This window comes from Ictalurus punctatus, chromosome 19 (genome assembly GCF_001660625.3).
Source record: "Ictalurus punctatus breed USDA103 chromosome 19, Coco_2.0, whole genome shotgun sequence".
Lineage (NCBI taxonomy): Eukaryota > Metazoa > Chordata > Actinopteri > Siluriformes > Ictaluridae > Ictalurus > Ictalurus punctatus.
This window is the reverse complement of record NC_030434.2, coordinates 1,654,645-1,667,546: the sequence shown is the minus strand read 5'-3', so window position 1 is coordinate 1,667,546 and position 12,902 is coordinate 1,654,645. Positions and strand designations below refer to the sequence as shown.

Below are 12,902 nucleotides of genomic sequence, written 5' to 3'. Positions count from 1 at the left end.
TGTACAATCATTCTGCATTTTCTTCAGGAAATTCCCTTTAAAAAAAGTTATTCTAGTTGGTGGCACTAGATAGCAATTGAGTCATATATTAAATTTTCGCCCATTTATTCCCTGGGTTATCCAAAACAAAAAAGCATCACGAAACATTCAGCTTTGCCTACTTAAATTTTTCGTTAATTTGCATTATATGCAAACTCTACTTTTGCAAACTAATAATAGGTCTTCTATCCCATCTTCACAATGTTGGTGTCAAATGTCTCAGAAGATCGTGGAAAGCAATAATTATCAAAAACAAAACCAAAAATTCACATGCAACTTGAATGGGCTTTGACGACAAGATTCTGAGACTTTCTGTAATGTTTGGGGTGGAGCTAAGATAATTCTGATCAAGCCTGCATTTAGTGTATTGCATCTAAATTGAACTCTGTAAGGGTACTTTTATGTTGACCTGATTACTTACAAACATGGCCATGACATGTCAATAAATTATTGCATGGCAAAGCTTAATATACTCAAACAGCTGTAACGCAGGAGATTTTAGGATTAATTGCTAAATTTAAGGCGATGTGCTAATCTTGGCACAAGGTCATCCATAAGTTATTTTCAAATAACTGTTTCTTAGATACTGTGATTTTTATCAAGCTGAAATTTGGTGTACTGCATTGGTGTCCTAATCTGTAACTAGATTTTAAATGACTGGTTTACTTCAGTACACTCGTCAGCCAATCAGCTATAAGCAAGCATTTAACATGATTAGCATTAAGTTTTTGCTGCAAGACCTGATAGGTAGGTTGTATCTATGGTCTCTTTTTTATTCTATGTATCTTGGCAAGAAGATTTTTTCAGACCTAAATCCTAAGGGCCATTGATTAGGTTGGGGTATGGTCATCCGTGGGGGTGAGGTTACATTCAAATAACTGTTTCTCAGGCATTGCAAGTCTGATAAAGCTGAAAGTTGCGGTGCTGCATCATTCAAAAACATGGCCATCATCAACAAATAAGGTTGCAGTAGACAAGTCACAGTGTTAGCATCGAGCTGCTGTCAGAAAGCAGTATGTTCATCTATGATTGCTTTAGTGTTCAATGCAATTCGCCAAATTCTTCTTCTTCTTCATATCTAATCATTCCTCTTCCCTGGGGTTAATACTCATCACTCAGAGGACTTGTCTATGTAAGGCTAAATTCACTTTGTACTGTTAATACTGCAGTACTTGCACTGAAACTTTTCACATTTACTCAGAAGACTGTGTATAAAGCTATACTCATTCTATATCCAATACTACATAATATATATATATATATATATATATATATATATATATATATATATATATATATATATATATATATTTTACTGAATATTTTTATTAATTTATTGAATACTCTTGCTTGCACACTACTTTTTGATTTGTTGCTATATTCTATCTATCTATTTGTCTGTCTATCTATCTATCTATCTATCTATTATTATTATTATTATTATTATTATTATTATTATTATTATTATTTACTACAGCATGATGAAGATCACAGACTATATCACATAGTAACACCAAATTTTCTCACATGGTGGAAAATTCCACCCACTACTCAATGAAGTAAAGGGGATGTGTTTTGGCCTGATGGTGTTGCTATAGTGCAGCATTTTATATTTTGGACCCATATCTCTTGAACCATACGTCCTACAAGAGATGTGTAAACAATATGGCCAGCAGCACATGCCCATCGATTTTAGTGGGTGGAACCTAATTTACTCAAACAACTGTGACTCATTACTGGTTGTATGCATGCATGTGCTACATTCAGGACATTCAAACCACATTCAGGACACGGTCCTGAAAAGGTGTGCAAAGTTTGTGGTGTAGTCATTGATAGGAGGTAGAGTCAAATAGCTGTTTCTCAGGAATCATAAGTCTGAGCGATCTGACATTTGGTGTACTTAATTGTTGTGCTAAAAGTGGCTTTTTAATGATGACTGTCTTACTTCAAGAACATGGCTGCCATCAGCCAACTGGATTTCAGCAGACATTTCACATCTTTAGTGTTGTGCTATCTTCACAAAGCTTGATATAAATATTCATAAATGGTATCTTTACTATGTAATTTGGCAAGAACTAACCACTGAAGCAATATTTGTGAAAGTTTCTGGGATGCTGTAGATTGCAACTTGTGGCTATATTCATTATTATTATTGTTGTTGTTGTTAGTAGTAGTATTAGTAGTTCACTCCATAATGAATAACAGCATAAAATAATGACTGCTGTTTCTAAACATTTGTAAATATTTTATATTAATGATTGAAACTATAGGGCCCTAAAACTGGCCTAACAATGCCTCTGATACCAACCAGCTCGGATGCCTGGAGGTTTAATAACGTTTAACTAGGCAATGCTGTGATGTTGATTAGCCCAAGTCTCTCTAGTTTTACCACGAGAAAGAGTGAAAACCTACATCAAGCCAATACTATTTACACAGTTTGCATTGAGTATGGTTTGGTAATCGTCCCAAAGAAACCTGTTGAGTGCAGGTTGAAAGTGCTTTGAGCTTCCATTCCATTCAATCACCTTTAGTAACCACTTTGTCCTGATCAGGGTCAAGGTCGATCTGGAGCCTATCATGGGAGCACTATGCAAATTGTGGAAAATACATCCTAGATGGGAATGCGGAGTACCATGCACACACATTTACACACTCATTCAAACCTGAGGGCAATTTAGAGCAGTCAGTCTACCTACTGGCATGTTTATGGGAGGTGGGAGAAAACTGGAGAACCTGGAGGAACCCCATTTATACCCAGGGAGAACACAGTCATAACCTGTTTAGGATCAAATCAGGGACCCTATAGCTGTGAGGTGACAATGCTACCCACTCCACCTCTGTGCCACCCTAGTTCAGTTCAGTTAGGTTTCCTCCTGTATATTGAATGACTCTTTTCCCAATAATACCTTGATCAGAATCAGTTATGCCTTTTCTAAAAAGCCAGCTTGCATATTGCTATTAGTTAACAATGAATTATATAAATATCAATTTAATTAATATTTAGGCACACAAAACCACAATTCCAATGTTGTATTTTATTTTATCATTATTTTATGCAGTCTGTTAAAAAAAAAAAAAAAATCATTGAGTACTTCCAATAGGAGAACCATACATTGCTGATGCTATCCAGTGGTGATTGTAAACTGCATGAATTGATTGTTTACAGCCAAAATGTATACCATCTGTAGTTAACATGTAATTACCAATATTTATATTTATATTGATTGTTACCACCATCATGCTGTTACATTGCTCATGCTGTTTACACTTTATGTAGTCTGGTGTAGCCTTGTATTCCTGTGTTATTTTTTTTATTTCATTATGGTCCTATAGGTACAAGGGTCACTGCCATTATGTATGTCTGTAGTGTTGGGGTCTACTATACAACTGACTATTGGAAACTATTTGAAATGTAGGTGTTATTTATTTGCTCTGCTGCCCTCTGCTGTTACATAAGAGTACTTGTACCTGTCCCATATAAATCCATGTCTCATCCAATTCTTCTGTAATTTACTTAATTCTGTCATCTGTCCAGTCTAAACCCTTCCAATCAAATATACTGTCCAGTGAATGAAGGAAGAGAAGCCCATTCTGTAAAATAAGCTGATCTGTTTGTAGCGTCCTCCTTTCTATGATGAGCAAGTAGGAAACCTGTTGTCATGTCTGAGACGCAGTGACCATGGGTTCCAATATTATGAACTAAAGGAGAAGTAAGTCTTGCCTGATGAACCAATGGGATTGTGTTGTCTGAACAGGTGACTGCTGGCAGTGGCTTTCTCTCTGAAAGCCAATTTGCTGGCAGGGATATGGGAAACTTTGTGCTTTCCAGGGAATGTGACTCTGCCAAACCTGTAGGACAGACCATGTAGTTAATTGGTATAGTCAACTTCTCACTATAAAGCTTTTATTTTATATATGTGTTAAATATGTGTAAAACTTTGAATATAGACATATTTTTCTTGGATCCTACAATTTTTTTTCTAAAATGTCTCAACAGTGAAAACAATACATTGATACAGTAAATTACCCAAAATGCTCCTAATCGTTTATTAAAAGATATTATCTATTGGCTCATTGATATTTGACATGCCATTTGACATTTCAATGCTCCTAACCCCCTCTAAGACTAATCTTGGAAAAGTCTTTTTTTATTATTAATTCTTTTGTTTTACTAGATCCTTTGATAACATTTTCAGTAAAGTTGAGAGGCGTGTGTGAGACCCACACCCACCTACATGAGTCCCACTGCTGCCCGCTCCCAAAGGAATTCCTCCCACAGTTATTTTTGTTGTCCTTTAAAGGTAAATAAAATGTAAATAAAATCCTTGCTTCTGTGGCATAGTGAATTCCAATATCACCAGCATGTGAAAGACTACTTTTGGTCCTGCTGGTTGCATGTTACTATCCAATCTTGCTTAGCTAATTTAGAGTCAGTTCATCAGCAGATGCTAACTCAAAGAGACTTCAGACTTCAGAACTTACCGAAGCATGGCAAAAAAAACCTCCCAGATAGTGCTGTAGATTTGACATCCTTCATGAATCATTAAGTTGCATGGAGGCTCCTTGCACCACATGCTCTTAGTTTCAGAATTAACCAGTTCAGCTGAGACACGAACTTGTCCACACATATACATTTTAAGAATTGGTAAAATAGTATAATATGACACATGGATTTCTTATTTTGCTTATTTACTGAAACGATTTATTTACCTTCCTCATTAACAGTGTAGCCTGAAAAAACACTGACAGTTGTAGTTTTCTGCTTAGTGATTCTGGTCAATCCAGACTGCAGAATCTGTCACTATTTTCAAAAAACAGCTAAAGAGACACCTCTTCCATGAGCACGTAACTAACCCCTAAAATGCCAACCCTACATTATCCAAAAAAAGAAAAAAAAAGAAACATTACTCTGGCTCTTACACCTTGACTCTTCGCACTTTGCTTCTCTAGAACTCAATTAAAGATCTCATATGGTAGCAGTACTTGTATTGTTCACCGCTTGATATATCGCTTTGGTTGTATTTCCTCATTTGTAAGTCGCTTTGAATAAAAGTGTCCACTAAATAAATAAATGTAAATGTAATGTAATTTGTTGCCTATATGTGGCTGTTAATTGAAATGCATTTTCTTTGCTGCACAAATACAACAGCCTGAAAGTAGGGGTGTCCTGACACTGTTCTTACTTTAAATATGGAAAAATGACTAGTCAACAAGTTGACTACTTTTTTTTTTTTTTTTTAAATTACTGGTCGACTAATGTAAATTAGTCTTGCAACCCCTCTTCTTTTGAGGAGCTGGTCAACACCTTGTTAAACAATGCCCCCAATGACTACAGCATCCCTCAAAGCACAACAATGAATAGCTCTAGCAATAGGCTAGAGTGGGATGCTTTAGGGCTGAAAACATTGCCCATTCAGTGGATCTAGGGAAACAATCTCCAGTTAGGCCCCTAGCCCCAAAAGTTATTGGTGCTCACAAACTTGTCAACATTAGACTTCAAGTTGAATACTCTCTTGGACAGTGGCGTCTTCTGTCTGCTATGCTTATTAGATGTACAGTGGGTTTGGAAAGAATTGAGACACCTTCAGTTTTTGCACATTTTAAATTTTATGTTATAGATTTAATTTAAAATGTATTCAATTTAATTTATTGCCATTAGTCCACACAATGGTCTATAATGCCATTTTTAGAAATGTAAATATATTAAAAATCAAAACTAAAATCTCTTATGGAAATAAGTATTCAGATTCAGTACTTTGTACACACATCTTTGACAGTAATTAGAACCTTGAGTCTTCTTGCGCAAGTCTCTACAGGCATTGCACACCTAGATTTGGGCAGTTTCTCCCATTCTTCTTGGCAGATCTGATCAGATTCAATCAGATTGGATGGGGAGTGTGTGTAAACTGCTACCTTCAGGTCTCTCCACACATATTCATGCATAGGCTTTGGCTGGAACATTCAAGACCATTCCTAATGCCACTCCAGCCTTGCTTCACCTGTAGGCTTTCTGGTTGTTGTCATGCTGAATGGTGAACCTTCACCCCAGTCTGAGGTTGTATGCACTCTAGAGCAGATTTTCTTCAAGAATCTTTATAGATTTGGTTGCATTCATTCTTTCCCTCATGATCTCAGAGTCCTTTAAGTGTCTGTTATATTCCTTTTTCTCTGGAGTGTTTCTGTCTAGCCAGTCTATCATAAAGGCCTGACTGGTTAAGTATTTCTGAGATTTCCATCTGGCAGTTCTTCCCATCTCTGCAGAGGACTTCTGAAGCTCTGTTAGAGTGGTCACAGTTTGGCCAGACAGCCAGCTCCAGGAAGAGTCCTGGTCCAAACAACCATAAGACTGACAGGTTTATGCAAGTTCTATTCACATTTCCCCATCACCCCTGAGTAAATGCATTTTTTAAAGTTTGCCTGCCAATAACATACATTGCAATTTGACTGCTCCCTGTTAACAATGCTGTTTTCAAGGCATCAGGACACTGTCTTATTTGGATGACTGGCTCCTGTGTGTCCCCAACAAGAAACTGTTCCAGACATGTTCACCCTCATTATGCACATTATGGCACATAGTCTCACAAAGAACTGAGATAAAGGCTCTTTAACACTCTTTAAAAACAATTGCTTAGTGTGAAGCTCCATCTGGGAAAAGTTTGGCAAGGTGCAAGTGGACCTCTTTGCTAATTCCAAGTCAAAAGATTGCCAATTGTAGTTTTCACTTGCACGGCCAGAAAGTCACCTGGAATAGGATGAACTGGCCCATAGCTGACCACACCATGTACTATACACATTTATGCATTTCCTCCTCTAACACTGATCCTTACCACCTTACACAGAATTGAGTAACTAGGCCACAGAGACCTGCATGTAGCCCAGATATGACAAGATTTTGGGTTCCATTGCTGCTTTCACAAGCAGTCGGTACACCTGCTGGCTTCCTTCCCAGGGAGCTGTGCTATCCAAAATGGACAGACAAATTTGCCACCCCTAGCCATGTCACCTCTGTCTGTAAGTTTTGCCCATTGGAATTAATTGCCAACTGAGGACTGCAACCACCTGGATAGTAGTGGTCTGTGTGCTTATAAATCTATTATGACCTTTCTGAAAAGGATGAGGCTCTTCCTTTGACCACAATTCCCCAAGAGCCCAGTGTAGGATATTGTGCAGAAGTCCTGTAAGGGTCCTCCTTATGAGCTTATACAAGATGTTGTACAAAATGGGTGTGAAAACAGCCTTTTAGCTGGCAAACACAAAAACTGTGGAAGAAATCCATGTTCTGGTAATACACCTTACATGTTGGGGCCAAATAGATCTAGGACCGTGTGATTAAACTCAGAATGTCTGCAGGCTTCTATGAAGGCAAGCCTGCAGATTCTTCTTTTATTGTGCACATTGTGTGCCCTACAGTATTTCGACCAGACGGCAGCCAATCTGATCCTCATATCAACTGCCCCTCAGAATCTGCCATGGTGAAAATGCATTAGGAGCACTTTTCTAAGGCTGGTCCACTGGATGGACGTCGATAGACCTCATTACTATGACCTATAGATAGACTGGACATCCAGCCCCTACAGTTAAATGCCATTCTACAAATAGCATCTCCTCCTCATGGGACCCACCACTTCAAAAACCTTCTCTAAACCTTAATTCAAAACGGGATTGATATGAGGTGAGTGTGTGTGTGTTTTTTTGGCATGTGTCAGATCACACCATCTTTTAAAATTTAATTAAACATGCAATGTATGAACCTATATATCTGCCAAATTTAGACTTATTTCATATGTAAACCATAAAGTGGATCTCAAATGGAAGTGTGAATGCTGTGCTACTCATAATTGTTACAGAAAATGATTTGTTTCAGAAGACTGATCTGGAATGTCTAATAATATTGCTAAAATTAAAAGATTGTATTTGGCTCAGCTCTGAAGTAAGGAAGGTTTAATGGTAATATACCATGTGATACCTATCAATGGTTTTCAGCTTCTTTCTCATACTTGCTCATCTGTTTGGGAACCACACTTTCCCAAAGGTGTGAGAATTTTCAGAATTTAAATCAGGAAACTAATGGTTACTCAGATGGAAAAGAACAAGTACTAACATGTTAGTAACATGCATACAGATGAAAGTCAACTCTAGCGCAGCCTCTTCCACTCTTACCTACTTCTGTGTCACTTCCTGGTTCTCTGCTATATAAACTGCTTATAGACATGCACTGAATGCAAAACCACATTCCACTCACATTGAGAGCTGACTACCTGGTGGTGCCCTTTGGCAAACTCATGCTATTTTAGTCGTCCAGGCCCTTGTCAACAAGGTACTGAGAAAAAAATGCTAAATTGATTTGCAATCATATTGACAACATTCTTGTATATTCTTCTTCAGAGATTAGCTTCAACAAACATTTCTGTCAAGTACTAGAGAAGCTCATGGACAACCACCTGTGTCCTTCATTATGTCCTAGACTAAAAGGTGTCAAGAGAGATGAGATACTTTTTTAAAGCACCTTTTAGGTGGGGATGGAAGGGATCTCCTGTGTCGCTTGAATTAATTCCTCATGATTTCAATAGGATTTAGATCTGGGCTATGACTGGGTCATTCAAAAATGCTGATATTCTTCTGTAGAAGCCATTCTTTTGTTGATTGGATTTGTGCTTTGGATGATTGGCATGCTGTAATTTGTCATTTTTCTTCATCTTCAGCTGTCTAACAAAAGCCTGCACCAAAAATATATCTTTTATAACTATGCTAAAAATTTCTACCTTGGTCTCATCATAACACATGATCATTTTGGGGTGATTTAGGCATGTTTTTTTCTTGAGAGAGAATGCTAGCCACCCTACACCATAGCCCAGACATATGAAGAATCTGAGAGATTATCACATGCAGGGAGTGACCAGTACTTGTCAGATATTCTTGTAGCTCCTTTAATGTTGCCGTAGGTCTCTTGGCATCCTCCTAAGCTTTTGTCTTGTCTTTATCCCTCGTAAATTTGAGAGGAATATCCTGTTCTTGGTAAGTCTTAGATCACTAGTCACAATGCCAAATGTGATCTGGAGTTCTCTGTTCTCTGGAGTGATGAATCATTTTTCACTATCTGGCAGTCTGGTGGATGAATATGAGTTTGTTGGATGCCAGAAAAACGTTATCTACCGGAATGCATAGTACCAACAACAAAGTTTGGTTTTGGTTTAGGACGGACAATGGGGCTGTTTGGGCAATGCCTCAGCGAAGGGTAATGCTAATGCTGCAGCATACACAGGCGTTTTAGAAAATTGTATGCTTCCAACTTTGTATCAACAGTTGGGAAACCAGTTTTAGAGTTGATTTTTGTGGTTGACAGGTTTCACCATCAACTGTTAAATGCCACTTTCATATATATATATATATATATATTTTAAACAAGCAGTTTGAAAGCATTACAAGATAAAAGACTTTCCTGAGAGCATCTCACAGAATGCATTGCTTGAACCTCATTAGTGTCATTAGAACTATAGTTGGCAGGTGTTCTGCTCAATTGAGGCCAAAATTCACATTTTTGGTCATGCTCAACATCAACATTTTTGGTGACAAAAAAGGACTGCATACAAGGAAAAGCACCTGCTAAAAACCGGTGGTGGATCAGTGATACTTCAGGGCTGTTTTGTGATTGTCTCTGCCAGATTCAGAGTTGGGCATAGATAGAGCTTTCAACAAGATTCATTCGTCATTCATCTTCAGTAACCATTTGATCCTGCTCAGGGTAGATCTGGAGCCTATCCCGTAATACTGGTGCAAGGTTCGAGAATTCACCCCTGGATGTGATGCCAGTCCATTGCAGGGCACCCTTCACACACTTGTTCCCACCTAGTAGCAAGTTACTGTGGTCAATCTACTTATCTGCATGTTATTGGGATGTGGGAGGAAACTGGACAACCTGGAGGAAACCATGCAAACAGAGGGAAAACATGCGAAACCCACACAGACAGTAACACAGACAAGCTAAGAATCAAAGCGGGGACTCTGGCTCTGTGAGACGGCAATGCTACCCACTGCAACACTGTGCCACCTGCTGTCATCAAGATGATAAGCCAAATATACAAAATTACAATCCATGTAAAAATGGTTAAAGAAACAAAACGTCACTCCTTTTCAATGACCATCCCAGTCTCTGGGTTTTAACCCCACTGAAAACCTGTGGGCTGCAAGTTTATTTGCAAAAAACCCCCCAAAATATTATATATAACATATAAAGGAACTTGGAGAAGTGGAGCAAATAGCAAGAGGAGTTGACTATCACACCCATATGTACTTGTTGAACATCCCTCTCTAGATTTACTCCCCCTTTGCTAGTATAATAATCTCCACTCTTCTGGGAAGGCTGTCCACTATATTGCCCATCCATGTCTTCATGGTGCTCACTTTGTACACAGGGGACTTGTCATGCTGGAACAGGTTTGGGCCTCTTACTTCCAGTGAAGGGAAATGTACAGAGACATTATATACAACTGTGTGCTTTCAATTTTGTGGCAACAGTTTTAAGGAAGAAAAACATACAGGTGTGATGGTCAGGTGTCTTAATGCTCAAAATATTTCAAATCTGTTAAAAATATTAATTTGTATGTTTATTGCGCATGATTTTTGTTGTTCTTATACGACCATTCTCCATCGCTATTAAAATCTAATCGGCATGGAAAATCATTCGATCATTATAATGGAACGCTGCTTAAAGAATCCCAGAAGTGCTCCAATTGTGTCAAGCTTTATAGAAGATTCTGATAGCGTGTCCAGTGAACATTTCTGATCTTTATGGAATGTAACAAACCCAAAAACTAAAGTAAATCTGATAAAATATTAGAAGATGGGATTGGTAAAGACACTGTTGTTTTGAAACACAGTTCCTCGGTCACACTAGACAGAAGATAGAAAGTTTTTCAGAAGGTTCCATAGCACATCTGGTTCAGGAGTTGATTAAAGTTATATAAACAAAAAAAAAACAACTAACTAACTAACTAACTAACTAACTAACTAACTAAATAAATAAATAAATGTATTAATTAATAAATGAATTAATAAACAAGTTACAATTTGTGAATGAAAAATTACTTCTGATTTTCCAGTAGCTAAGTTTTTTCCACTGTTTTCCAGTATTTCCAGGGTACAGTGAAAAGATAGCCCAAGAAAAAAAAAAAGAAATAGACTAAGTCCACTTCCGGTTTAAATGTGCATGGCCAAAAGTATGTGGACACCTGACCATCACACCCATATTTGGTGCTTCTCTAAACTGTTGCCACAAAGTTGGAAGCACACAATTGTATAGAATGTCTTTGTATGCTATAGCATTACAGTTTCCCTTCACTGGAACTATGAGACCTAAACCTGTTCCAGATGACAACGTGCACAATGCAAGCTCCATGAAAACATGGTGTGTTAAGGTTGGAAGAAGGTGGAAGAACTCGAGTGTCCTGCACAGAGCCCTGACCTCAACTCCACTGAACACCTTTCAGTATGGGATGAACTGAAACACCGACTGTATTCCATATCAATATGGGAACGCAATACATTTCATTCATTGTTATTTAGAGTAAAAAAAATGCTCATAAAATGAGAAGTAGTAATGCATATTGTCATTATTGCAATCTGCTGATTGTGTTTAATTTGTTACCTTCATATATGTGTTTTTCCATGTTCCAGTCATGCTGAATCTTCTTGAGAATGCGATTAATAGAAGACACCTGTATGAGTATGGAAGAGTAAGCAATTCAGAAATGTAGATTTTCTCAGTTACATCAAAATTCTTTAAACATGTAAGCTCACAGTGTGTTTTCTTTTATTGTTGTATAGATTAAATATCAAGCAAAACAAATGCTTCACATTAGATGAGGACTTAACATGAGTAACTTTAACTCTTATACAAATACAAATTGTTCTTGGTCATTAAATTCCTACAAAATTTCCACAAGATATGGTTTATTTATTCCAGAGTTTGCTCATCCCCCCCCCCCCCCCCCGATTAATTTCTGACATTAAAAATCAGAGATTTAACTTGTGCCTTGCCCAGCTTTAATGAACACCACTGTGTTTTTCAACATGGCGATTTTACTGTGCTCATCAGCGGATCCATTACTATTTTGCATAAGGTTTATAGAAATTTATGATAAGAATGTGGCGCTCACACTAGGAACTTTGTCAGCTGTGCACACTTGGTCAAATGAAAGCTTCTTGCGGATCTCCCATGCAGAAAGTGTTGGACTGGTACGCTTGTACTGCGCTATAGAAGAGATAACGTCAGGTGTGAGGAGCCGTGGTCTGCTGCCTCCAGTGGCTTTGGGGACCCAGAGGCCAGTGCATCGATACCAGCGTAAGATCTTACTGACGCATCCACTTGACACCTGCAAATTACATTGCTGTTTTAACATTTGTTGAATAAACACCTACAGGCTTTCATTTTCGGAGGATCCATGTACTACACACTTTTACATTTTTTTAACTCTCTTGCAACAGCCAAGAACTGCATGAAGTGGTTACTAATTAGTGATTATCTCATGCACTTAGATGAAATGTGCAGATGTTTCCACCAGTGACTACACACCACAAACCCACAGCTGGTGTTAATGTGCACTGTAGGAGGTTTATTCAACACCACTATTTTAATGCATCACTAGGCTTTTCGCTTTGGGGAATAATTAACACATTTGATCTGTGAGTGGTCCTAGTACCTTGAGAATCCTTGAGATGTCACATGGACGCACACCCTCTGATGCCAGCTCTATCATTAGCTTCCTTTTGTGTGCAGGCAGAGGACGACCATTCAGAAACCTTCCTCCAAGCTGATTCAAGCTGCCTTCCTCTGGGGGGAAGTCAACTATGGTGTTCATATAGGA

General features: G+C 38.1%; 1 protein-coding gene across 1 annotated transcript in view; it reads right to left on the bottom strand.

Annotated features, from left to right (window-relative positions):
* Positions 1-3,078: 3,078 nt before the first annotated feature.
* The window catches only part of pax4 (paired box 4), a 10,083-nt gene continuing 259 nt past the window's right edge, over positions 3,079-12,902 (bottom strand). The window contains exons 2-5 of the mRNA XM_017493881.3: positions 12,738-12,883; positions 12,195-12,410; positions 11,684-11,753; positions 3,079-3,888 (exon numbers count right to left, since the gene is read on the bottom strand). Of these exons, the coding sequence (XP_017349370.1) occupies positions 3,590-3,888; positions 11,684-11,753; positions 12,195-12,410; positions 12,738-12,883 (731 nt within the window). The 3' untranslated portion in view covers positions 3,079-3,589. The remainder of the gene's footprint in view (positions 3,889-11,683; positions 11,754-12,194; positions 12,411-12,737; positions 12,884-12,902) is intronic.